Source organism: Crinia signifera, chromosome 4 (genome assembly GCF_055691185.1).
Source record: "Crinia signifera chromosome 4, ASM5569118v1, whole genome shotgun sequence".
In the NCBI taxonomy this organism is placed as follows: Eukaryota; Metazoa; Chordata; class Amphibia; order Anura; family Myobatrachidae; genus Crinia; species Crinia signifera.
In genome coordinates, this window is record NC_139220.1 from 168,472,924 (window position 1) to 168,496,922 (window position 23,999).

The following is a 23,999-nucleotide window of genomic DNA, read 5'->3' on the forward strand; positions in this document are numbered from 1 at the left end:
CCATTGTCTCATGATTGATCACAATACATTGTTTGACATCATCCCATGACTCTCGGAGACTTCTTCCAAACCCACGCACAAGCACAAGGGAAGACTGTGCAGGATCCGACCTGACTATATTGGGAAATTCTGATACTGCACTGTGCAATCATGTTGTCCCTTCTGATCATATTTTATATGACCATAGGAAACTTCATCTGATCATCTGCAACACCAATGGCTGGCTGTATGACAGAGGCGACCTCTGTTCCCTACCAGCCTCCAAATTGCATGATATTGTAAATTACTGATTGACAATTACAGTACTGCAAGCTACATCACAGACCAGTACTGCACATTAGCTGCTTACTCTAGTCAGTATAATTTAAGCACCGGTAGTGCACTAATAAATATCTTAATAACCAGGATTGCTTTAAGAGAGGAACCGCCTGTGTGCCGCCTCCTCCAGCCGGGCCCCCTCCTCTCTGCCAAGAGCAGCGAAGTGAGTAATAGGGTCTGAGCACTACATCGCTCAGACCATACTGCGTATGTGTGTATCTCCAGAAAAATGGTGCGGCACCCATTTTTCCTGGCGATTTGATAGCCGGTATGATAGTCGGAGAATTTGTTTGTTATAGATTACAATACATCAGTATAGGTGTAAATTAATGAATAGTTATTGAATTAAGAGTAATGCATGGCCCTTTTAAAAAGGTAAATGGGGACCACCCTTGTGAATGTCTGCCCTTACCACACCACCCCCTAAACCCGAAGTGTCTAAAGCTGGGTACACACGGATAGATTTGAAGCCCGATGTGGGCGTTCCCGATCGATGGGAACGACCAATCGTTCAAATCGTTCCGTGCATCGTTAACAATACGCGTACCCGAAAATCGTTAATGAGGGTCTATGATCTTTCCTGCGTGCAGGAAGATCATAGACAAATCTTTTGTCAAGTGTATCCAATCGTTCCGTGTGTACGCACGATGAACGATTTGATACACTCATTAACGATGTCGGAACGCTTCCGACATCGTTCCGTGTGTACCCACCTTAAGTTTGCTTAACAAGGTCCTAGACAGCATACTGCCTGTTTGCCTGTATGACGTGGGTAGACAGAAAGAATATCTGAATATGGAAGAACATAAATATGTAACTTACTGGGTAAATAATATGCTAAAATGAAACATTTGGTATTACATTTGATGTCTAAGGGAGAAAAGTGTGTATTGGGAATGAGAGATTGTGGAAAGTGACAGTTTATTTGGTAAATTGAAATTTATGTTGGTCACACAAATAGACCCAGTTATGTAATATTTAACAATGTAGTTTAAAAGGCCAAGTACCACATCAAAAATCCCTGACTCTGATCATATTTGGATCTGAATAGGCAAAACAAGGTTTTTCAACATGTTGGATTTGCCGATGAACTAACCTAGTCATTGTAAAAAAATTAATTACCCAAATACCTGCCTGATGCATGGGCCACATAACACTCATGTGGTCCGTCAGCCATGTAGACTAGAACACAGTGTATTTAGTTTTTTTGCTAAATGCATTGTGCGCTTTTCTATAAAGTGACAAACCATGCATTTTAAAACATGCAAGTCATTTGTTATTATACAATGTTCAAATCATGCACTTGACCAAAAAACAATTATATACAAGCTGCATTCAGTAGATTAAAATGTTAAATTGCCATTAAATGAAAGGAAAATGTGTAATTAAAATAGATAACAGTCTATGAACAGACAATAATAATCACATAGGAAAAAAAGTATATGGAATAAATATTACCTTTTCTTTTTCTTTTTTTCCTTCTTTTTTAATTTTTCCAAGTCTTTTTTTGCCATGTCTATGATTTCTGTTGTCTCTCTCTCAGCTGATACTATGGAGGTAGGGAATGGAGAGCGGCCAGCAAAATACGAAGCTCTTGATGAGGCACTTGATAGGCTCCTTCTGAGATTTCCATTCACAGCTTCACTTTCTAACAATTTTGCACTATTAAGCAAAATCAGAAACAATATGTTTATATCCTTTTATCTTAAAATAAAAATAATGTTTACAAAGCTCTAAAATGAAGTAACATGCAACAAAATGCATTTTTTACCTTACAATAATCACTGCACTGTAAACCCCTAAAATGGAAGGCGTGTGTCCAGCATCAGTGAATGCACAGGAAGAAAGTGTGCTTGTCCAGGCGTTCTGAGTAAATAGACTGATATATGCTTTCGCCAGTATACAGATTCAAGCAAATCTTCCTCTTATGACTCATTTCTGATACATTTAGATAGAAGGAACAGGAGGAGTGGAACTATATGCATAGGCCCAGTACAGTAAGGACAATTTAACAGGCCATTAAACGAACATGCGCGCCATCAGCAATTCTTTTTACTGCAGGTGCTACATTTCTAGTGCAAAATATGCAAGTGATGACCAGCTTATTGAGAAATAATACAGTATATAGATTATTAGCATGCTCGGGCTATGGTAGTAAAATGTTTTACCTTGATAATAAAAGGGAACACTATATATATATATATATATATATATATATATATATATATATAAATAAATCTAACAATCTATCCTGAAGAAGCCTATGGGTGAAACAAGTTAAAAAATATATGAAATGTCATTGTATGCAGTATTGGCTTAGGTATTCCTGTACCACTGCAAGTACAAACTCCTATTCAATAGGAGCCTGGAACCAAAACAACCCAACAGAGGAGAAGTCTGGAGCAAGAGGCAAGCTGCAGGTTTATCCTGCTACAGATATCCTATCACTGCTGCATCCATAAGAGCTTATCATGCCGCTATCTACATATTAAGGATCTGGCACAGCAGGAGGCTGGCACAAGAAGACCAGAAGAGCAGAGGTCTAAGTCCAGCAGACACTGCTGTCTTACCAGTAAGTTTTATCCTCAGTGGGACGCTGCTGACATCTTAGCTATGTACTTTAGAATGTGGCCCTCTTCCCTTACTTAAACCACATTTCATTGCACCAAATCCTGTGGTTTTGTCGTTTGCTGATGCACCTATGTGTATGTACCCTGTACTTGTACTCTAGTGTACTCAATGGAAAGTCACTGTTTTGCTTATTTGTTTATGTAATCTGTAAATGGACGCTGTGGATCTCTTGTGGTACCACAATAATAAACTATAACAACTTAAATGTGGCTCTGTGAGGACTGCAACAAGTGTACCTTACAGGAAAAAAAAGGACTCTCCACTCTAAGGGACTTTGGACGCTAAAAGGGAAATTTGCATTCCATCAGGATCCATTCTTCCCCTAGACCGAGCAAGGTGGACGGTAACTATAACCCACTCTGTTTACAGAGGCGGTCCCATCACAGAACTTCCAGCCATTATAGGAACGGACAGTGTACTAAGCCATATCCGATTTCTGCTTTTCTGCACCAATGCATTTTTAATGAGTTCTTGTATTATATGTGTGGCGATGTGGCCTATTAAATTGTGATACCTTTTAAAATTTAATTTTTAAGATAAAATTGTGAAGTCAATCCAACCAGCACATCAGTTTTTTATTTAACCAGCGCTGCAAATTTTGGTTTTCTTTTCTACCTTACAGAAAACTTACAGTGCCTCAAGGAGATAAATCAAGTTCTGTCTGCATGACATACCATCTAACGATGCCATGTCATTATTTGTATGAAAGGGACTATGAATATTATTGTACTTCTGTTCAGGGCTGTGGAGTCGGTAGATAAATGGTCCGACTCCGACCCCTCATACGGCTGACCCCGACTGCTCGACTCCGACGTATAAATATGCGAATGTATTTGATACATTCTTTGAAGGAAAGAAAGGCAACATACATATTATTACTACAGAAACTAGAGGCTGGGAAGCCAACAGTCTACTGTATTGAACAGTTTAAGCAAAGGACAAACACAATGTTTGTCCGCTGGTTTGCTTGCTCGTCACCGTTCAATTCACGGACACAAGGAACGATTTCTTTACCGAATCGTTACTGGCGACAAAAAATGGTGCCTGTTCATCAATATGAACCAGCATAAGGAATGGCTTAGCCAAGGTAAACAAACGACCCCGCGCATGAAACAAGATCTTCATCCGCGTAAAAAGATGTTGTGCGTATGGTGGGAGAGCTTGGTTGAATGAATTTTTCGAGGTATTGAAAACCTTATTGAACGTTGGAAATAAGTTGTAAACTATTGGTGCTCCGAATTGTGCGTTGCGTGCCATATAGTGAAGCACATGAAAAGCATGCTTTTTCATGGTCACTTAACGTGTTCGTTTTGCGGTTACGTGAGGCACTGCATGCATCCAGCCGAGGGGGGGTGGGGCGCACCGGTGCCTACGGGGGGGGGGGGGTACCTGCGGCACTGTGTGATCTGGTGGCGGGGTCCATGCAGTGATGCTCGCAATCCGGCAGCCAGGCGGTGGCGCAGGAAGCGCTGATGGGTTTGAAAACTCGCCGCACGCTGATTGGCTGAATCTCAGCCAATCAGCATGCGGAATGTTTTCAAACCCAGCAGCACTTCCCGCGCCGCCGCCTGGGTGCTGGATAGCGCGCATCACTGCAGGGACCCCGCCGCCAGATCACACAGTGCCGCAGGTACCCGGCACGGACACCCCTGCAGCCTCCATGCGAGAGGCGAGGGTCGACGTGCCGCCCTCCAGTGGCTGGCGCCCTAGGCAAATGCCTAGATTTGCCTAGTGGTGGCGCCGGCCCTGCATGCATTGGTTTTTATTCTTACAGTAGAGAAGTCATTAATTATAATTGTCGGAGTCGGCGTTGAAGTCGGTGCATTGTTTGCCGACTTCGACCCCAGGTACTCGAAATTTGCTCAGACTCCTCGACTCCGACTCCACAGCCCTGCAGTTCTGTTGGAAAGATTACCCTAGCCCAACAGAAACTATAAGGAATGATACTGTACTAGTGAACTACCCACCATATTCGCCACTTATGTACTGTTTTTTTTTTTTGTTTTTTTTTTAAGACACACCTATTGGGCGTGCTGAATGGAAGGTGTTTGCATATTCAAACTTTGTGGTCAGGATGAATGAATTTGTGCATGTTCTCTAAACTGCAGGATAGATCTGTGCTTATATTTATACTCTATATCAGCCTAGGTAATAAGTATCTTATTCGAGGATTGTTACTATTAATTATACAGAAAGTTACAAACATTGACTATAGACCATTTTATTTCTTTTTAGAACTCACTGAAAACCATTAGTATATTAACCCCTTGAGTGCCGCAGCGGGCTGTCCCGGAAAATTTCCGGGCATACCACTAACATAAAATAGGTGTGCGCCAGTGGCCTCCAGGTGTGCACCACTGGCGCAGCACCTCTAGTGCCCCCCCCCCCCCCGTCACATCCTTTCAGTCCCCCCCAGCCTTTGCTCCGGTGATCAGTGCGCCGGTGCTCCCTGCCCTGACCCGCCCGCCGTCACTCATTTTACAGTGACGTCGGCGACAGGCTCAGGTATGGTCGGCGCGGCTCGAGGGGACTCTGGAGCACTCAGGCACCAGAGTCCTCCCCAGCCTGCCGCTGACGTCACTGCTAAATGTGACAGGCGCCGGCTAAGGCAGCGGGGACACTGGACAGTGGCTGCAGGGAAGCTCCGGTGTACTGACGCCGGAGCAGAGGTGAGGGGGGGGGGGGGGGGTTCCAACTTCAGGTGGTGAGTTTTGCTGGGGCAGGACAAACCTGCCCTGGTAGTTTTGTCCTGCCTCAGCAAAACCCACCACCCAAGGGGTTAGTGCAAGTAAAAGATCTGTAGCTATACGTACATACGAGAATTCTTTTTAAAAGTGTTATATGTCATTTTATTTTTTCTTCTTGTTACTGAATATACTCAGAAGCCTTTCTAATCTACTTGGCACCACTGCTCCAGTTTTTTCTTGCAAATCTATTTTTATTTTGTAGTACCTCTATAAAGCCAGAGGGTGGCACCATTAAGCAGCCAATAGAGTAGTCTTGTTTGCAATAGTTTAAATTTGTGTATAAAGACTTGTAAAGTCAGTAACAGCAATATTATTTTAGTATGCTTTTATTTAGCGGTAAATATCAGTTTTTCAAAAGGTTCTTTTACACTTTTTTGTTAAATTACCACTTACCGGAGATCTTCAATTTCTTTTATATAATTGTGAACCATATTGCTTATTTCTTCATTACCATCACCTGCAAGAGAAAAACATATATTTTCTACTTCTATATTTAAACTTTTATTAAGGTTATATAAAACACAAACTATCACCACACAGCAAATCTAGAAGAAGTTTTTTAAAAGAAGAAATAAAAAACATTTATGGTAAAATAACCAGCATAAAAAACTCAAAATGCCTGTAAAATTCTATATACAAGTAACAACAGCAATGCACAATGAAAAGCTATTTAGAAAATGTAGAACATTTTATTCATCATCATTTATTAGTCAAGCGATGACAGGTTCCACCTAGAAATGATATCTACAGGGCTTTACTTGGAGCAGTGTACAATATATCACATGACAAAGGTGTACTTTCTTCTACTTCTATACCTATATACTCATATGCATCAACTTCTGTACTGATCCTGCTGCTAGTAATGTGACATTAAGAGGTTTATTTAAGAAGATGGGAGTTCTATTGAAAATGGAATGTTGCTGTGGGCAACCAATCAGATTATCTTCTAGGAGGTGTTAAATAAATAAGCAATAGCATCTGACTGGTTGCTATGGGCAAAATAACTCTTCAAAAGAACTCCCAATTTCGTAACTAAACCTAAGTGTATTACGGCTTCAGTGACATCTGCCTAATGTTTGTTTTGGAATTAACCCTTTGGGGGGTATTCAATGTGTCGCCGCTATTTCCGACGTGGGGAATTGCGGTGGCTCTTAGCGACAGCATTGAAGCGGGATCATGGCAGAACATGCCCGACTTTAGAAGCTGTCGGGCCTGGTTCTGCCGATAACAGCCGTGGATTGTCGAGATCCCGGCCGCAGATCAACAATCCACGGCCGTTTTCATTGCCACGCCCCCTTTGCGTCAATCGGCAGGTGGGACATTGATTCCCGCCTGTCCTTCAGCTGTGGGGCTGACTGCAAACGGGCCAGGATCGCGGCTGTCAGCAGGGATCGACAGCCGTGATCCTAGATTGAATACCCCCCTTTGCGTGCCAAGTGAATTTGTCAAAATAGGTGTAAAAATTTCCACGCAAAGATTTTCATTCATCATAATGACCTGTAATGTTAATCTTATATAGGAAATTAAGCTTTTTTATACATTTTTTATTTGAATTTATAAAACAAATGTGAGCGACGTTTGCTTTTTGAGCATATATTTTGCACATATGTTGACATTCAAAGGGTTAAGAAACTGATTTCCATTTCCCTATTATGTGTTTATTTTCTTGCTTTTTTGTAAAGGTTAACAGGTTTTTTTGTTTGTTTTTTGCCATATCCGCTATTAAAATACCACCACAATATTGTGACATCACATACAGACTTTTGTTTCACTAGAGGCTCTTTCTATTCTGTGAATCTACCTTTTAATTTTGATGCATATAGTGGTGATTCTGGTTGGTTTGCAAAGCAAACCTCTTTAATGGACAAAACCATGTGCACTGCAGGTGGGGCAGATGTAACAGGTGCAGTGAGAGTTCAATTTAGGTGTGGTGTGTTCAAGCTGAAATCTAAATTACAGTGTAAGAATAAAGCAGGCAATATTTACCATGCACATAAACAAAACAGTTCACCCAAATGTACTGTAACTCTCTCTGCCCCACATGCAGTGCACATGGTTTTGTCCATTAAAGAAAATTAGCTTTTACAAACCAAACAGAATCACCCCATAATGCTACTGAAATAAATAACTCCTTTAAGAGATATATTGCAGTAAAAAATAATTAGGAAACATACTACGCATACAGATAAAATTCTATTAAATTTACAAGTCTTTGAAAAGTCTGCTTTTGATCCAATCAAATCTGCATCAAATGCAGAGAACACTGTTTGATTAATACCCCTTTCAGACAGAAAAAAAGACCCGGGAATTTTCCTGCTCTTGCCGTGTCGACCCGGGTTTTTCTTCTGTCTGAAAGGGTCAACACGGGTCTAAAGTTCCGGGACTTCGACCCAGGTATTTACCTGGGTTTTTCCCGGGTCTGTAGTCCAAAAACCCAGGTCGCCGGCTGTCTGAAAGGAAACAACCCGGGTTTTTGGGATTATTACACATTGTTAGGCACTGATTGGCTCTCCTGGTGGGTTGCTGGCTGATTGGTTGTGAGGATAGGCTTCTCTGATTGGCTGGGAGGGCATGGCAATGGAGCTGGCCTCTGAGGTCATTAGGGAGCTGAAAAAAGGATAGCATGACCCACTGGTAGAAGCAAGAGGTGAGAGCTGCTGGCAGTGAGAGGGGAGGAGGATATCGGCAAACAGATGACTGGGAAAGTCAAAGATGCCACAGTGTACTCAAACATTGCAAATATACTGACAGCCATGTGAGGTAACATGTACCTTCCAGTATATAAAAACAATAAAACTTGTTTACAACATATCCTTGTGTCATGCCATTGTTATTGCAATGCAGTGAGCAGTCACCACCCACTTTTGATGACCTCATCTCTGTGTGCCTTTAAAACTGTCCTTTTTTTATGACACACAGAGTTTTGCAGGAAAAATCCGGCTTCTGTGTGAAAGGGGTCGACACGGGAAATACCCGGGTTTTTGCTCCTGTGTGAAAGGGGGTCAGCCCCTTGCTGCCTAGTTGTACCCGGGTTTTTGTATCAGGGAAATACCTGGGTTTTTGGGATTTTTCTGTCTGAAAGGGGTATTAGTGTCATTTTCGACTCGATTTGGAGTATACAGTATAGTCCAAATCGAATCGAAAATGACAGAATAAAACCTTGTGTTCACAGCATTACTGTAAAAGTCCTTGGAGAGAAACATGGTTACAATAAGTATCTGAGAAACAATTGTTGCTATAAACATTGGGTATTTGTTTCCTAGAACGGCGCCCATCGCATGTACATCGCATGCCATTATAATGGCATGCGATGCGACCGATGCAATGTCCGCGATTTTACATAGAAATGCATGGTAAAATGTAAATCGCGACGGTCGCATCGCATGCGGCCAAAAAATGGCGAGCGCAGCGAGCCACCGAGCCCGAAGCATGGCGAGCGCAGCGAGCCCAGCGAGGGTCCGCGAAATACGAGCCCGAAGCGTGGGGAGCGCAGCGAGCCTCGCGAGGGGACGCGGAATACATGTTAAGTAATCCGTGTCCCTTCGCGGGGCTCGCCACGCTTCGGGAGCGTGTTCCGCGTCCCCTCGCGGGGCTCGCCACGCTTCGGGCTCGGTGGCGAGCGCACTTTCTATTCTCAACTCCACGCCGATGTGGATAGTGGGGGTATGAAAAGGTCGGAGGACGCGTATCGCTGCGCTCGCCACGCTTCAGGTTGACGTTGATCATGTGGTGGCATTAACAATTGGGGGGCCATTTCACACTTCAGGGTGGGTATTTGGGGTCTGTGGGCCATTTAACATTGTTCCCTATGTGAAATCGGGTCAATTGGGCCATTTAACATTGTTCCCTATGTAAAATCGCGGTAATCGCGTCGGTCGCATCGCATGCAATTTTTTGGCCGCATGCGATGTGACCGACGCGATTTTTTTCCTTGCGATGCCTAAGATCAAAATCGTGGGCGCCGTTCTATGAAACAAGTACCAAACATTGTTGACTATAATTATTTAGAAGGTGATGTGGCTATACTGTATATCAAACTGTCAGCACCATTGTTTATTGTTAACTTTCACAAGTGTTCTCTGTGATTGCAAAGATTATTAATGGTGTGTACACATGGCAGATACTGCCGTGAGATGCGAGTCCCGACACGATCAGATCGCATCGGGACTCGCATCTCACGGCATGCTAAAGGGGCACAATTTACACTATATAGTGTTGCCTGCCCTCTCTATCTGGCTGCCGATATGCGCTCACACGGGAGCGCACATCGGCAGCGCATCAGGCTCGCAAGCCCTAAAAAAAGCATGCGATTTGGCTATATCGGGAACATCAGAAGTGAAATCTAACCGTCTGTACACACTATAAAAGTTACTGCAACTCCTCGGAGAGAGATACTATTGCATACAATAGCATATAAAACTGCTGTCACTGAAAATAATATCTGACAACATTGTTTTGAAGGCTTACAAGAGTTAGTTTTTTTTCTCACAGTTATAAGACTATATGGTAAAAAGATAAGAGAAATGTAATGTATTCAAAGTATTATCAGATTGGCCATACCTCCCAACTTTGGCAGCTCAGCAGGCGGGACGCTGCTGCACGCCGCAGGCCCGTCAACATTTTCGGGGGGGGGGGGGGGGGGGGGGGAGGGAGGGGGTGGCCGTGGCCTTATTTGGGGGCGTGGCCTATACTCGCGGCTCTCCAGCGAGGCCACGCCCCCATTTTGCCGCAGCGTTTATTCCCCGCTGCTTAGCAGCTGACAGGGGGGACTCCCAACAGCCCCCCCACACCGTGGGACACTGCCGCCCGCGGGTGGGACAGCGGGACAGGCCCTGATAATCGGGACTGTACCGCTAAAATCGGGACTGTTGGAAGGTATGGATTGGCACATCCAATGTCTAGAGGAACATTATAGCTTGGTTTATAAAGGAGATAAAAAAAAAAAATTCTATAAATATAATATTATATAAATATAATGTTATATTTCTGTTATATTTTATTACAAATATTTTCATATTCTCCTTACCAAAGTAAAGCAATTTCTTTCTCATAGTTCACCCCATTATATATTAAAAAAATATATAGTTAAAACATACTATCTTCCAGCGATCCTTCTCTTACCTTGAGATCTTTATAATTACAACATTACTTTGCTATAGGACAAGGGTCATTTGAGGTGAAACAATTGCTATCGTATTATTAGGAGGGTATTCAATTATTGTGAATTTTTCAGACAGTCGATTTTTATCTGACCTAGTCGAGCAATTCAATAAAAGTGGTGATTTTTCGACTGTCGAAAAAATCGTTATGGTGAAAAAACATGTGGATCAGCAACCATGTGTTTAGTTAAAAATGTGGCCGTTTCAACTTTTTACAGAAGGGAAACTAACTTAATATATTCCCCTTAATGTTGCACTGAGTGGCTTAACCTTACTGCCATCCATTCCCTTGTACATAAAATTTACTAATATCATTATTAGCAAATGTAGGAAGAACACATTTACTGGAACTCAAGAACATCATTACTGAAAGTGGGAAGGAAACAAACAAATTACTCAGCATGTAGTTTCTTTACACACACAGAAAAGGATAGTTTAAATTTTGCAGAACAAAAATGACATTAACAGACTGCAATGTCTTTTTAAATTTTAAGTCTGAAAGATTTCTCTAAAAAATAAAGAATTATTATTGGACGATAAGGAAATACCCAGATTTGGTTATAAATACAATTTTCTAAATGTACATAAAAAGCTGCTGCTTAGTAAATCTTCTCCTTAACCCCTTCAGTGGCACTCCTGAGAATTTTCCGGGTTATGCTCCAGTGCACAGACTGGCAAACCCAGAAAATGCTTGAAAGTGGCACTGCCTGCATTCCCTTCAGCTAGGTAGTGCCGCTGAGATCAGTGCTGCGCTCAGCCTTAGCAGCTGCCTGGCTCCTGCTGCCCAGCCCTGCCTCTTTCCCCTGGCTGGGTGCGGCGTGACCTTGAAAGTCAAGCCGCAACACAGCTGGGTTGCCGGGGGCAGGGCCAGGCAGCTCATGATTGTGTGTTCAGTGGTGCTGCCCGGACCCGGGAGTTACAGTGGTGGGGGTTTTTTAGGGAGTGCTCCCAAGAAAGGAAAAAAAAAAAAACAACTCACCACTGAAGGGGTTAAGGCCCATACACACTAGACAATGTGTTCAGTGAAATATATTGTTGAACAAATTCCCTTGAATTTTCCAGTGTCTTAGACAAATTATATTGTTCATACACACTGAATATATGCCAAACAATAAAGGATCTAGCAAGAGTCTAGTAATATGCACCTTTTTGTGAACGACATAGCCGAAAATGAGCCGCATGTACAGACCACAGAAACCCATCTGCATCATTCATTGCATAAACACTGGCCAATAATTTGAGAAGATATTTTCAGAAGGGCCAAAATGAGCAATGTTTAAAATATCGCTCAGTGTGTATGCACCTAGTCTCTTGGTGTCTTAAGTGGCTGATTCAGAGCCTCATTTAAGTTGGTAAAAATTATATCCACAGAACTAAATGTGGATAGACCAAGCTGGACATCACAATACACCCACACCACATCTCTCTAAAGAGGAAATTCAATAAGATGGGAGTTCTATTTCACATGGGATGATGCTAAGAATCTACTTCTTATTTATTTAACACATTCCAGAAGATAAAAGGAAGTATCGGATTGGTTGCCCAAAGAAATATGCCATCTGAAAAAGAATGCCCATCTCAGTAAATTTCCCCCTAAATGTTTAGTTTATAGTCATCACATGTGCCAGCATATACTGGATGTAAATAAAATACATGTGGTGCCATACAATTCAGCACAGTCTGCAATAACGTTGACCCTTGCTCAAGACTACCCCTTTGACTGCCCTGTTACACCCATTCAGGCTCAAGCAAAAATGCACCAGCACGGTAACTGAATAGTCCTGTAGAGCTATAGGGAATTGTCCAGTGGTAACCTAGGCCACTATTATATAATGCTGCTGTCAAAAGAAAACACACACATCAGGAAAAGGGCTCTTGGCCAGGCAGTAGCTTATTACAGCTTTCTAACAAACAGAAGAGTCCTTAGCTTTCAGGGACAGTGGCCTCATTCTCCTTGGGCTAGTACGGATTTATAAAGTACAGTATAGTAGGGAATTGATATAGAACGAGCAAACAGCTGAAGCAGTTGTGTAGATCTATTAAGACATTTAGAAATCAACATTAACTTCTTTCACAATAAACAATGCATCAGTTGTCACATGAACAACGTAATTACAAAACACCAATTATACAGACTTATCTTATTAGGAAAACGAGGATCAGTGACAGATACGATCGTACATTTTAGATGACCCTGAACATGTCACTGACTACACTAGAAAACACTTTAAATTTACTTTAGATTGAATATAATTGTGATCTCATCATTCACAACATACCTGCCATGTGACAAGTTCACTGTGAAGGCATTTGGAAAACCTGCCTATTCATCATTGTATTTCCATTGCAGTTTTTAAGCTTTTTATTCACAATATTTTATATTATATATTATATAACTAACAAATCCTAGTGAACTGATGCTGATGTATAATTCATGTGCCAAATTCATGTGTAACTGTGATAAAAAGGGGATGGGGATAGGAAAATGCCCTTTTTATCACAGTTACACATGATTTTGGCACATGAATTATACATCAGCACCAGTTCATTAGGATTTGTTAGTTATCACTCAACCCTATTTACCTCCCAACCATAAATCTCCAAAGAGGACAGGTAACCTAGCAACACCTCCCTGAGAAGGACCATTCAGGGTCCAACATACATAGGGGAACCTGTATATGTCAAACATAAAAACTGTACCCAGGATCACATATATCCTAAGACTTAAAAATAAAAATACACACTGATCAGTTCCAGATCGCATAATAAATATAATAAACTCTGCATAACATCCTTAATTCTCTCCAGTCTAAAAGAAATATACTGGAAAACACCACCATAGCCAATACAGATTCCGGGATAATACCCGGATCTGTATATTTGATAAGCGAACTTCCAAAACGGGACACAGTGCAATCTAACAAAATGTATATAGTACCATATACGCCAGAAGGAAGCGGCACAACCCTAGAAAAAATACAATCCAGATCTAACAAAGATTTCCACGAATTTACACTCTTTTCTGTGGAACGATTATGCACTATACAGATTACAGGGAAAAACAACAACCCTGGATAGGAGACCCATTTCCGGGTTTCGGAAAAGACCAGCACGGATTGGCTGGATTAAACCATGTGGTGCGCGTCTGACGTCAGACGCAGCACACGTGACCAGTGACGCCGATGATAGGGCGGAAGTGGCTTCCGAATAACCGGAGCCAAGCGAGATATGTAATAGGTGTAAAAGTAACATGTGACCGCCGGACGACTTCCCATTGGACGTGGAGAATGAATAAATATTGCCAGTGAACGGCGGCCGCGGCTGCCTTGAGAAAGCCTGTTTTAGACGGGAGAAACACGTGTTGGACTCTGTGGAGTCCTGTTTGTTGCCATATTGTAATTGAAATTGTTTAACATTAATACAATGTGTATGTGACTGACAGAAGGGGGCGTGTCCCAGGGACAGAGGATTTCATTAGATAAGAGCACTGACCTCTTATCCCTAGCCATCAGATTGTATGATAGAGAGAATCAGGGGGAAGTGGTGGCAATAATCAGGAGGCACTATCCTCTGACCACCACTGGAAAGTGTCTGAAGCAGAATTAATATCCAGACACCATACCTGCATTGCCTAGAATTACACACGAAGCAGGCAGTCAAGGAACTAAAGCTGGGCTTAAAAATGATCACAGCCCCACAAATTATTTAACAACAAGGGGACATTACAACCCATGAGTATACTGCGAACTTAATAAAATATACTTAAACCGCAGGTACCATACACTGGGATTATACTGTGTATGGGACTAAGTACACACTAGCTGTAAACCTCATCATCGCCCCCCCCCCCTCCCCCCCCCCCCCCCCCCTCTCTCTCTCTCTCTCTCTCTGGATGATTGATACAGTAACAACCAGATCATCTAACATAAAAATTGTACACAATCGTGTAGCACTGCAACCTTCCTAAAAAGGAAACACACAGTGTCCAACTGCTTGTTGCTATTTAAAAGTAACGCATAGTGTTGCAATATCTTACACGAAGACTAACACGAACAGACGAACAGTACCAACTGCACCTGTTCCTGTAAAGTGCACACACTGTAGGACACATTCCTCTACAAACGAGGAACCTCTGGACCTGAAGGATACTGTTAAATAATAATGTATTAATCAGTCATACCCCCTACCGAGTGTAAAACGGGAACCAGTATTAAAGTCATTGAACAACAGAACGGCAATATAGCCCGGGATAAAATTACCTTATAGAAGTCAGTCATCTAACATGGCAAAACAGGACTCCACATTTTAAATTCTATATTTGTTTCACAATTTCACCACTGAAATCCCTACACACATGTATGTTGTCAGTAATTGTTTGTATTTTTTAACCTCTATTTCACCATGTCTAAAAATGTTTTGTGACCCTGAGTTTCAACTAATAAAAGAAAAACGTAAGGGGCACTTTTAAGAAAAAATTCTCAATATACACAAAAAACAATTAATTGTGGGATACAGCCCTTGTACCCTTTTGGTGTGCATCTGCCTTTACAACCGATCTGTCTCTCCTCTAGAAAATTTCCTGACGCACAGGTTGTTTATAGATAGCATCCCACCAAACAAAAAGTGAACAAAGTGGACCCAATTTTCCTGAAATATAGGAAATAAATAGTTGTGTGCAGATTCACACCTCCTTCTCTTTATTTAGTTTATAAAGATGTTCTACAGCATGGGTTAGCAATGAGCTTCCCTCCAGCTACTTTTGAACTACAAGTCCTGGAATAGTTTTAGCATGACCAAACAACAAAACTATAGCAAAGCATTCTGGGATGTATAGGTCTACAGCAGCTGGAGGGCCGCTTATTGCCCACCACTGGTCTGCAATCTTGGATAGGATCATAGATAGGATATTAAAAAACAAAAACAATTGTGGCAGGAAAACCTGTTGTAGCTATAATAATAGAGGGCGGTGCTCAGTAATGGAGACAGGACAGGAGGATTAGTACTGTAAGTACAATATAGTGAGGTGGGGACAGGTAATGCCTGAGCAGGGAACGGGCAGAGTAGGAGCTGGCTGTGTGAACCTTGCATTTTACTTATGACTAAATACTGTATTCCAGAAGTGTGGCAAAACAGTGATGCCATTGTCCAGAAAAAGCAAAATATTATAGCAACAAGTGAACAAAAACTAATTAGGAATACCAGATAAATGGAGAAGAACAGCCTTGTTCCTATAACAGAAAAAGTTGAAAGCAAAAGGCTTCAGCTGTGACAAAGTTCTTTAGGAGTGTGATAATCCCAATTCCACCAAGATGGTTGCAGGTCAGGTAGTGTAGAGACACAATGCCGAGGAACATTATTTATACACCATATTGTTACAACTTTTGTAATGTAATCTAGAAACTATAACTTTAGGACTGAAAAGCTAAGATTAGACTAAAAGGAAATGGTACATAATAAAGACTAATGGAATGCAAGTTGTACCTGCTCTGGCAAGGACTTGGTTAGCCTGCTCGCTCATGAGCTGAGTGATCCTGCTTCTCAGCGCATCAATAGTTTCTTGCATGGCCTTAATTCTCATGCGTAGATTGTTGTTTTCTGTCTGTAACATTGCATTTTCATGGAACATGTCGTTTATATTCTCAACACCTTCTTCATCGATTATTCGTTTACCCTACAGATTTTGATAAAATGATTAGCAATGACAATTGAGATTGCAAATATATAACTTTTAAATATGCATATTAACCATTTAACTGGCTAATATTGTTAACAAAACATTTTTTTTATCATCAATTTTTTAAATAAGAGCTATCTAAACCTGATTCAGTATAATTGTGTTAACAAATATGCAAATGTGTTAATAAAATAATACTGTATAATGTGTAAAATAACATCTTGGCACCCTGCTTATCTACATATTGAAGCGCACATCTAAATGTCTCTTACTAGATACAGAGAGACCACCCATGCCTCAGTAATCTAAGATGCTGGTGGCTCTCACCCAGGGTAGATACAGAAAGCATGGAACTACAATATGTCAAGGATTGATGTAAACTACTGCAATCCTTAAATGCATGTAGTGCCATGCTTTCTATACCTTCCCTGGGTAAGAGAGACCAGCATGTAGTGTGTGTGTGTGTGTGTGTGTGTGTGTGTGTGTGTGTGTGTGTGTGTGTGTGTGTGTGTGTGTGTGTGTGTGTGTGTGTGTGTGTGTGTGTGTGTGTGTGTGTGTGTGTGTGTGTGTGTGTGTGTGTGTGTGTGTCAGGAGCAGAATATATATTTCAATGCCTGCACTGTAACCAGTGTCCGGACTATGATACAAGATGTAAAAGACAATTCGAATTAACGCTTAAAATAATTTGTACGATATTGTGTGTAAGAAGGAACTTCTACATAAGCTATATAGTCCTATAAGAATATAAATGACAGATCCCTTCACTAATATTAGACAGCAGGGAATAACTGTAACATAACAAAGATGCATGGAGAATACTTGGCTTACAAATGAAGCATGTCCTGTTCTCAGAGTAATGTAAGGTCATTAATGCAGACAGCAGGTAAGTATCACTACATAATTAGGGTGCAGCACATCCAGTAGTGAAACTACATTGTTGTTGTTCTGAACAGCAAAATGGTGAAAGCACTGTGCATATCCTTACCGGGGGGCTACACTACAAATATGCCCCAAAACGGTATTCTCCAAAGGGATCCCACCTCAGCGTCAGGCCACCACTTTTGCAAGCGGTAGTTAATGAAGAAAGAAAATCACAAAACCGTTGTAAAATGCCTGTGTTCAGGGCTGTCATGAGAACTGCGTTTCCATCATACCGTTTTATACTCCATTAGTTCCAACTGGAGACGTGCTATTTCATTTCGCAGTGCATTTATCTGCTGACTTGTCCGGTCCTGGTTGACCATTACTTTGTTCTTTATATTACGTGCTCTATTAGCGTATTTCAGTGTGTTCAACGTTTCCATGAAGTCTCTGTCTGATGGGCTTACGCATGCTATCATAATAGTTTGGCTAAAAAGGAAATAAAGATTTTTTTATATAATGAATGTGTAACAAACATGAAGTACAGTAGGAGCAAGTTTCATCTTTGCTCCTTTGACCATGGCTAGCCATGGGTATACTATTTTTCTCAGCTGCAATACAATACGTATTGCAGCTGAGAACAATAGAATAGCCATGGCTAGCCATGGCCAAAGGAGCAAAGATGAAACTTGCTCCTACTGTAAATTGGACATAACTGTGATTGTACAGGTTTTACTTCATATAAACAGGTGCTGTTCACAACACATTATAAGTTGGAATAAGGGTCATTGTAATACATAACAGCATTCTATTAAATATTAATATTTACTGCTCGTTCATTTGTGCTATTCTTACTGTTACACAAAAAAGCAATACAATTATAATTTTACTAATGATGCAGTAAAGGTCTGACTTGTCAACAAGAGAATACCTTTAAATGTGATTTTCTTTCATGAAAACTAAAGCTGGCCAAACACTAGAATGATCTCAGGCCCGAATGCACAATGACGATGGGTCGCGTGTGTGCACATAGTGAGGAATATCGGTACGATGCACGGAATCGTGGGTTGAGAGGTCAATCCCCAGTTCATACGTGCTGCACGTATGGTCCATCTGCTTTGCTTGCAGTCATAAGCAGATCGTATGTGCTTTGAAAGCACATACGATCACTTGTTCAATCACTCTTACGACCTGCATATGATCAGGTCATATGCAGGTTGTTCTAATGTATGGCCAGCCGAACATTTCATTATGAACACTCTCCAAATGATTTATATACATCTGCATTTAAAATAATAAAAAAAAACATACTGTAAGCGCAGTAATCACTGTTAATATGTCACATAAAAAAACCTTATAAATAATTGTAAAAACCCTCATTATTAATGAATATAAACAATCTCATACCTATTACCCCCAAGTGAGTCTTGGAGTAGCCGTGTCAGCTTGGAATCCCTGTAAGGCACATGTGAGATCTTCTTACTTTTATCTCCTAAAGCACTTATCACATTTCCAAGAGCCAGCTTTAAAATTGAGAGGGAAAAATAATATCATCAGAAAACACAATTTAAAAAGAAGTAAACTTACACATACACATTTTACGTGGTTGCTAGACCAATAAAGCGATAAATAGACCGATAGGTAAATATAATAATTTTCTATACTTTTTAAACAGGGAATGTTGGTTACAATTAAATTGGTCAATTGTTAAATTGACCAAAGTCTTCCCAATCTGTTTTATCCTACTCTGTCATTCAGAGTTCTACATATTCATTGAACCTGCTGACGGTTGAAATAAACCGAAACGTTGTAATGGAGTGATTGTCTATTCTATTTTGTGAGTGCCAACACTTTCTCTGGGTTTACAACGTACTTTGACACATGGCGTGGTGATATATATAGATCTATGTCTGTCTGTTCACTCTAGGAGCAGATTGCGGACATGATGTACAGTATCTCTACAGAAAGAGCCGTCATGCACCATTTTTGTTACTCTGTGACTTAATACTAATTCCTGTGTGACAAAAAAATCCAGTAAAATCTTATTTCCAATGTTAATAAGACCATTCTGTGGTATCTAATTAGCCAGAATATTTTCTTATGGTGTGTTAATTCACTTGGGGCTATGCAATTAGCCCCAAAAGTGGGCACAAGCCACTGCTTATCAGGGATTTTTTTCCCACCGCCCCATGCATACAAAATACATAAAAGCAGCCCATTTCTTTCTGCACAGGATACAATTAATTGATAAAACAGCCACTAAGTTGAAAAAAAGTGAAAAAGTTACCAGCATCTCTCAGACTGTATACAATTTTACAGAGAAATGCAATATACATAAACTAACATTATGTATAGCTGCTTGACAACACAGTAAACAGTAGCATACTGTATATAATCGACATATTATTAATTCATTTAGTAAAGTGTATCTACCCCAAACATGTAACTGGACAAACAAAAGAAAAATTTATACCCTCAAGTACATATCACCTTATCAATTTGGTGTATGACTTAAAAAAAAAAATACCCTTTAAAAGTTAACCTTGTGTAAAACAGCTGAGAAACAGATTTAGGAAATTAACTGTAAAACAAAAGAACATCTGACCACACAGGTCACAATCCAATTTGTCAATTGTATATTTTTTTAAACCAAACTAACCTAACATTGTGTTTTAAGGTACTTCCTAACAATGTATTTGATTGAACCAAAAAATGGTTGATTAGTGACCACAAGCCTTTGAAAATGGCTGTGCCAATCAATACCATAAACCAGTTTATGGCCAGCTTTACACCATGTCTTAGTGAAAATTTGCTAACTTAATCTGATTTATCCCTTAGCACTTTTAAATATAGCAGTTCCTGACTTGTAATCGACATATTTCAACCAACACCTTGCATTGCTGCATCTCCTTTACAAAGGATTAGCAACTTCAATACTTCTAGGAGTTAGACAGCAGCCTTTTTTTGATTTAAGCTTTTAATCTTACTAGACCACAGTTGATGGAAATTCCTTCTTTAGCCCTGTCTCCTGTAGCTCCTGTACGTTTAAGTCGCTCTGATCCAGCCAAATCAACAAAATGGAACTTGGCAGTAAGGGTCTCAAACTCATTCATTTGTGTCGATTCGGACGTTATCCTATTATCTACGTCGTTGTCCTGTAAATAAATGAGTATAAAAAAAAACATTTATTGAAGCAGAAATGCACAACTGGCAACACATTCATACTAAACATTCACATGTAAAGAATGACATACATTGTACATATAGCAACACAAACTATAAAGAACTCTGACAAATATGATGTATACAATTCACACATTTATTTAAAGCATATCATATACTGTACATTAGCAAAGATGATATCACAGGTCGCAGAAACAGATTATACATACTGCGTCAAATTTAGGACAAACACGGCTTTGTGTTAGATTGATTGTGAATATGGCATGTGAGCGAGAACTCTGCACATTCATTTGCGTGCTGGCAGTAGTTCTGGATAAGGCACCCAACTTCAAGCACTGAAGCATCTAAAAAAAAAAAAAAAGATAAAATGCATCATGTTTACATAACAAGGGACATAGAGACATCCACTGCTATTACGCTGTCTTGATCCTGCAGTACACATTAACGGTGAGGAAATGATCACGAAATTTAATTTCTAGAACAAACTTTTTTTCCAAATACATGATCTATCTAGATTGCTTAGAAATGAAGCATAAATCGCTTTGTATGTACACTCCATTGCGCTAGCGATGCATGGTCCCAGGCTTCGTCATCGCCGGCTCAGATCTTGTGTGCATGCACTCAAAATCTAGTTAGATTACTTAGCAAGTGAGTTAAAATCGCTACATGTGTACAGAAACCGCAATCTACGATTTACTTTTCTTCTTAGCACAAACCACTTAGCATTGTGTATGGGCAATCTATTCTAGACCATTGAATTTGCCTACCCTAAATTGCTTAGCACAATACCACAAATCTCATTGCGTGTATGTCCCTTTAGTCCTCAGGACCCCACAGGTCAAGTTTTCCAGGTCACCTGGTAGGTGCACTATGTATCACTAACTCTCAAATTTAACAAAATCACAGATGATCTGGAAAATATGAACTGTGTGTGGTCCTGAGAACCAGTGATACAGGGCATCAAATTAACACCAATAGCAGTGACAACAAAACAAAGGTCATACATTTTGGTATACACAAAGAGAAGAATGAAATATTTATTATGAAGGGAAAAAAAAATGTTCTTTTATACATGTTTGAGGTCAAATGTGTCCTCATACATCTAGCCATAACACGCCACCCAGTGGGACATGCCTAGCGAGACTAATTTGATATACTGCACTTGTATATCTGTGTGTGACTGAGTCCGTAGATGCAGCTCTTACACTTTAAGACAGATTTGGAGACACAGTCCCTCACAGATGTACAAATAGTTGCAGTCAGCCAGGTGCATTGGCACAAGAGTAGCGTGTGTGTCAACAGAATGTGCATATCTGTAAAGCGCCTTACAGATTTAACGCTAACTACATATATTTAATCCAGAATTGAAAACATGCTTTCTAACCTACTGTAGCAAACCACATACTGTATATTATTCTGAGTTGATGTACTCATATAAAGACCTTGATTGTGTGGATAGAGGTATATAAAGTTTTTCAGTAAGCATTCAAATCATTACACTGATCAATGATTAAATATCAATGTAACCTCTGTCCAGTTACAAGCACACATTTTCCAATGCATAGTATTATTCTGGAAGCATTTGGTTCATCGTCTTTCTAGACACAATACCTGGGGCCTATAGCCTCATATCTGTAGTTCCAGGCAAGACCAAAATCCTTTTTTTTTTTTTTTTTTAAACCTTTTTGTTTTCCGTAAAGAATTTATTTACACATTTTTTTTCTCCACCCAATGTGGAAATAATTAATTGAGGTGGGATTCGACAGAGACGTGCCGGTGAAAGGCAGCCTGAAAGGCAATCAAGGAGTGGTGAAACGTGTCATTGCAGAAAAGTAGGTGCAGTGTCGTCGGTCTCAATAATGTTATCATTATATCGCGCAATTGTCATTAAGCATTTACCACTCACTGCTCTCGTTATACTCTGCAGGCTGAGCTACAGCTTCTAATTCAGGTTAGCATATTTATTCTTATTTTTTGTTCCCCATCTGCTCAAAGTAATTACTAGTGGTGAGGGAGGATGTGTCTCTTGCAAAATTGTGAAAAATACCAGTAAATTGTTCAACACCCAAAATTTCTAGTGGCTAAAGACGAAAAACTGCATATACAAACACATACTTCTGCTTCAGAGTTGACACAACGTGTCGTGACTCCAACTGTATAAATTCCTCCGGTTGAATCCTCATGTATCCTGATGTTAGATTTTTTGTTCCTAGCATCAATGTCCCGCGTTGTATCAAACAAATCGAGTACTTCTTCATTGTACAGCTAAATAAAAGCAATAATGTTTTATTAAACATACAGTGCAATAAATACTCAGCCAGATACCAGAAGTAAAGTATAAGGGGCACATATTGTGTAACCAGTTGTTGCACATACAAACTGCGGAAATATATTAAAATGTGTAGTTCTGATTAAGACAATTCTAATTTAACCCAACATGGCTGGACCTATCTGAATGTACAGTATTGTTGGGATCATTACATCATTGTTACAATGCTATGAGACTTTGATGGGTACAAAGGATGCAAGAAGATTTTTCCCCTATATAGGTATATTCAATTAGAGTCAGACAGGCATTTGTCGGATGGATCCGACAATACCTATTCAATGAATAAGCCAAATCAGACTGTCGGATTAGTCTGCTGCTGCTCACCCGGCCCAGCCCCGGGACCTAGTGACCAACTGGGGGGCGGTGCCAGGAGGCAGGAGGACAGCAGACCGGAGGACTTTTTTAAAAGTCTGATTGAGATTTTCGGAAACGGGCTAAAAACTTCTGAACTTGACCAAATTCCAACCTGTTGGAAAACACATGGATTGGCGGAAGAGCCTCTAATCCGCGTGTTTTTGTCGGAAACGGGGAGGACGGCACTGGATGAGCAACAGACGCTACTGCTGCTCACCTGGCACCACCCTCCTGCTGCCGCTACTTATTCGGTCCCAGTGCCAGGTAAGCAGCAGCAGCACCACCATTGGGAGGACAGCGCCGGGTGAGCAGTCAGATTTGGCTCAAATCTTACAGTCAGATTTGGCTGCACAATTAAATAGATATTGTCGGAATGGCACAGACTTTAATTGAGTGCACCCCATAAAGTCTACAGTATTGCATTATCACGCTAACTCTTATTTATATACTATACTGGGAAGGAGATTGGGGAGAGCTGTGCCAGTTGCACAGAAATCAAAAAATTATTATGCGGGTGGACCCTCTTTGTGCACTATTAGTATTCAATATTTCGATATGCGAGGGTGTGCTACCATAGACACAGAATGAATATATTGGGGAGGACAGAGAAAGGGTGTCTTTGGTTGGTGCACCAAAAGAGAATTTAATAATAAAACATGACTTTATTGGTTTCATTAAAATAGTTGCAAAGATATAAAAAAAACATGAAAAACACATAGGACAACATTGAGTGATTTAAAAAG

General features: G+C 40.5%; 1 protein-coding gene across 5 annotated transcripts in view; it reads right to left on the minus strand.

Moving 5' to 3' along the window:
* Positions 1 to 23,999, minus strand: part of KIF21A (kinesin family member 21A) — a 173,314-nt gene that overhangs the window by 79,953 nt on the left and 69,362 nt on the right. For all 5 annotated transcript variants that reach the window (XM_083182937.1, XM_083182939.1, XM_083182936.1 and 2 more), the window contains exons 4-11: positions 22,689 to 22,838; positions 20,783 to 20,917; positions 20,378 to 20,545; positions 18,798 to 18,913; positions 17,684 to 17,879; positions 16,337 to 16,526; positions 6,090 to 6,153; positions 1,777 to 1,980 (exon numbers count right to left, since the gene is read on the minus strand). In XM_083182937.1, the coding sequence (XP_083039063.1) occupies positions 1,777 to 1,980; positions 6,090 to 6,153; positions 16,337 to 16,526; positions 17,684 to 17,879; positions 18,798 to 18,913; positions 20,378 to 20,545; positions 20,783 to 20,917; positions 22,689 to 22,838 (1,223 nt within the window). The remainder of the gene's footprint in view (positions 1 to 1,776; positions 1,981 to 6,089; positions 6,154 to 16,336; positions 16,527 to 17,683; positions 17,880 to 18,797; positions 18,914 to 20,377; positions 20,546 to 20,782; positions 20,918 to 22,688; positions 22,839 to 23,999) is intronic.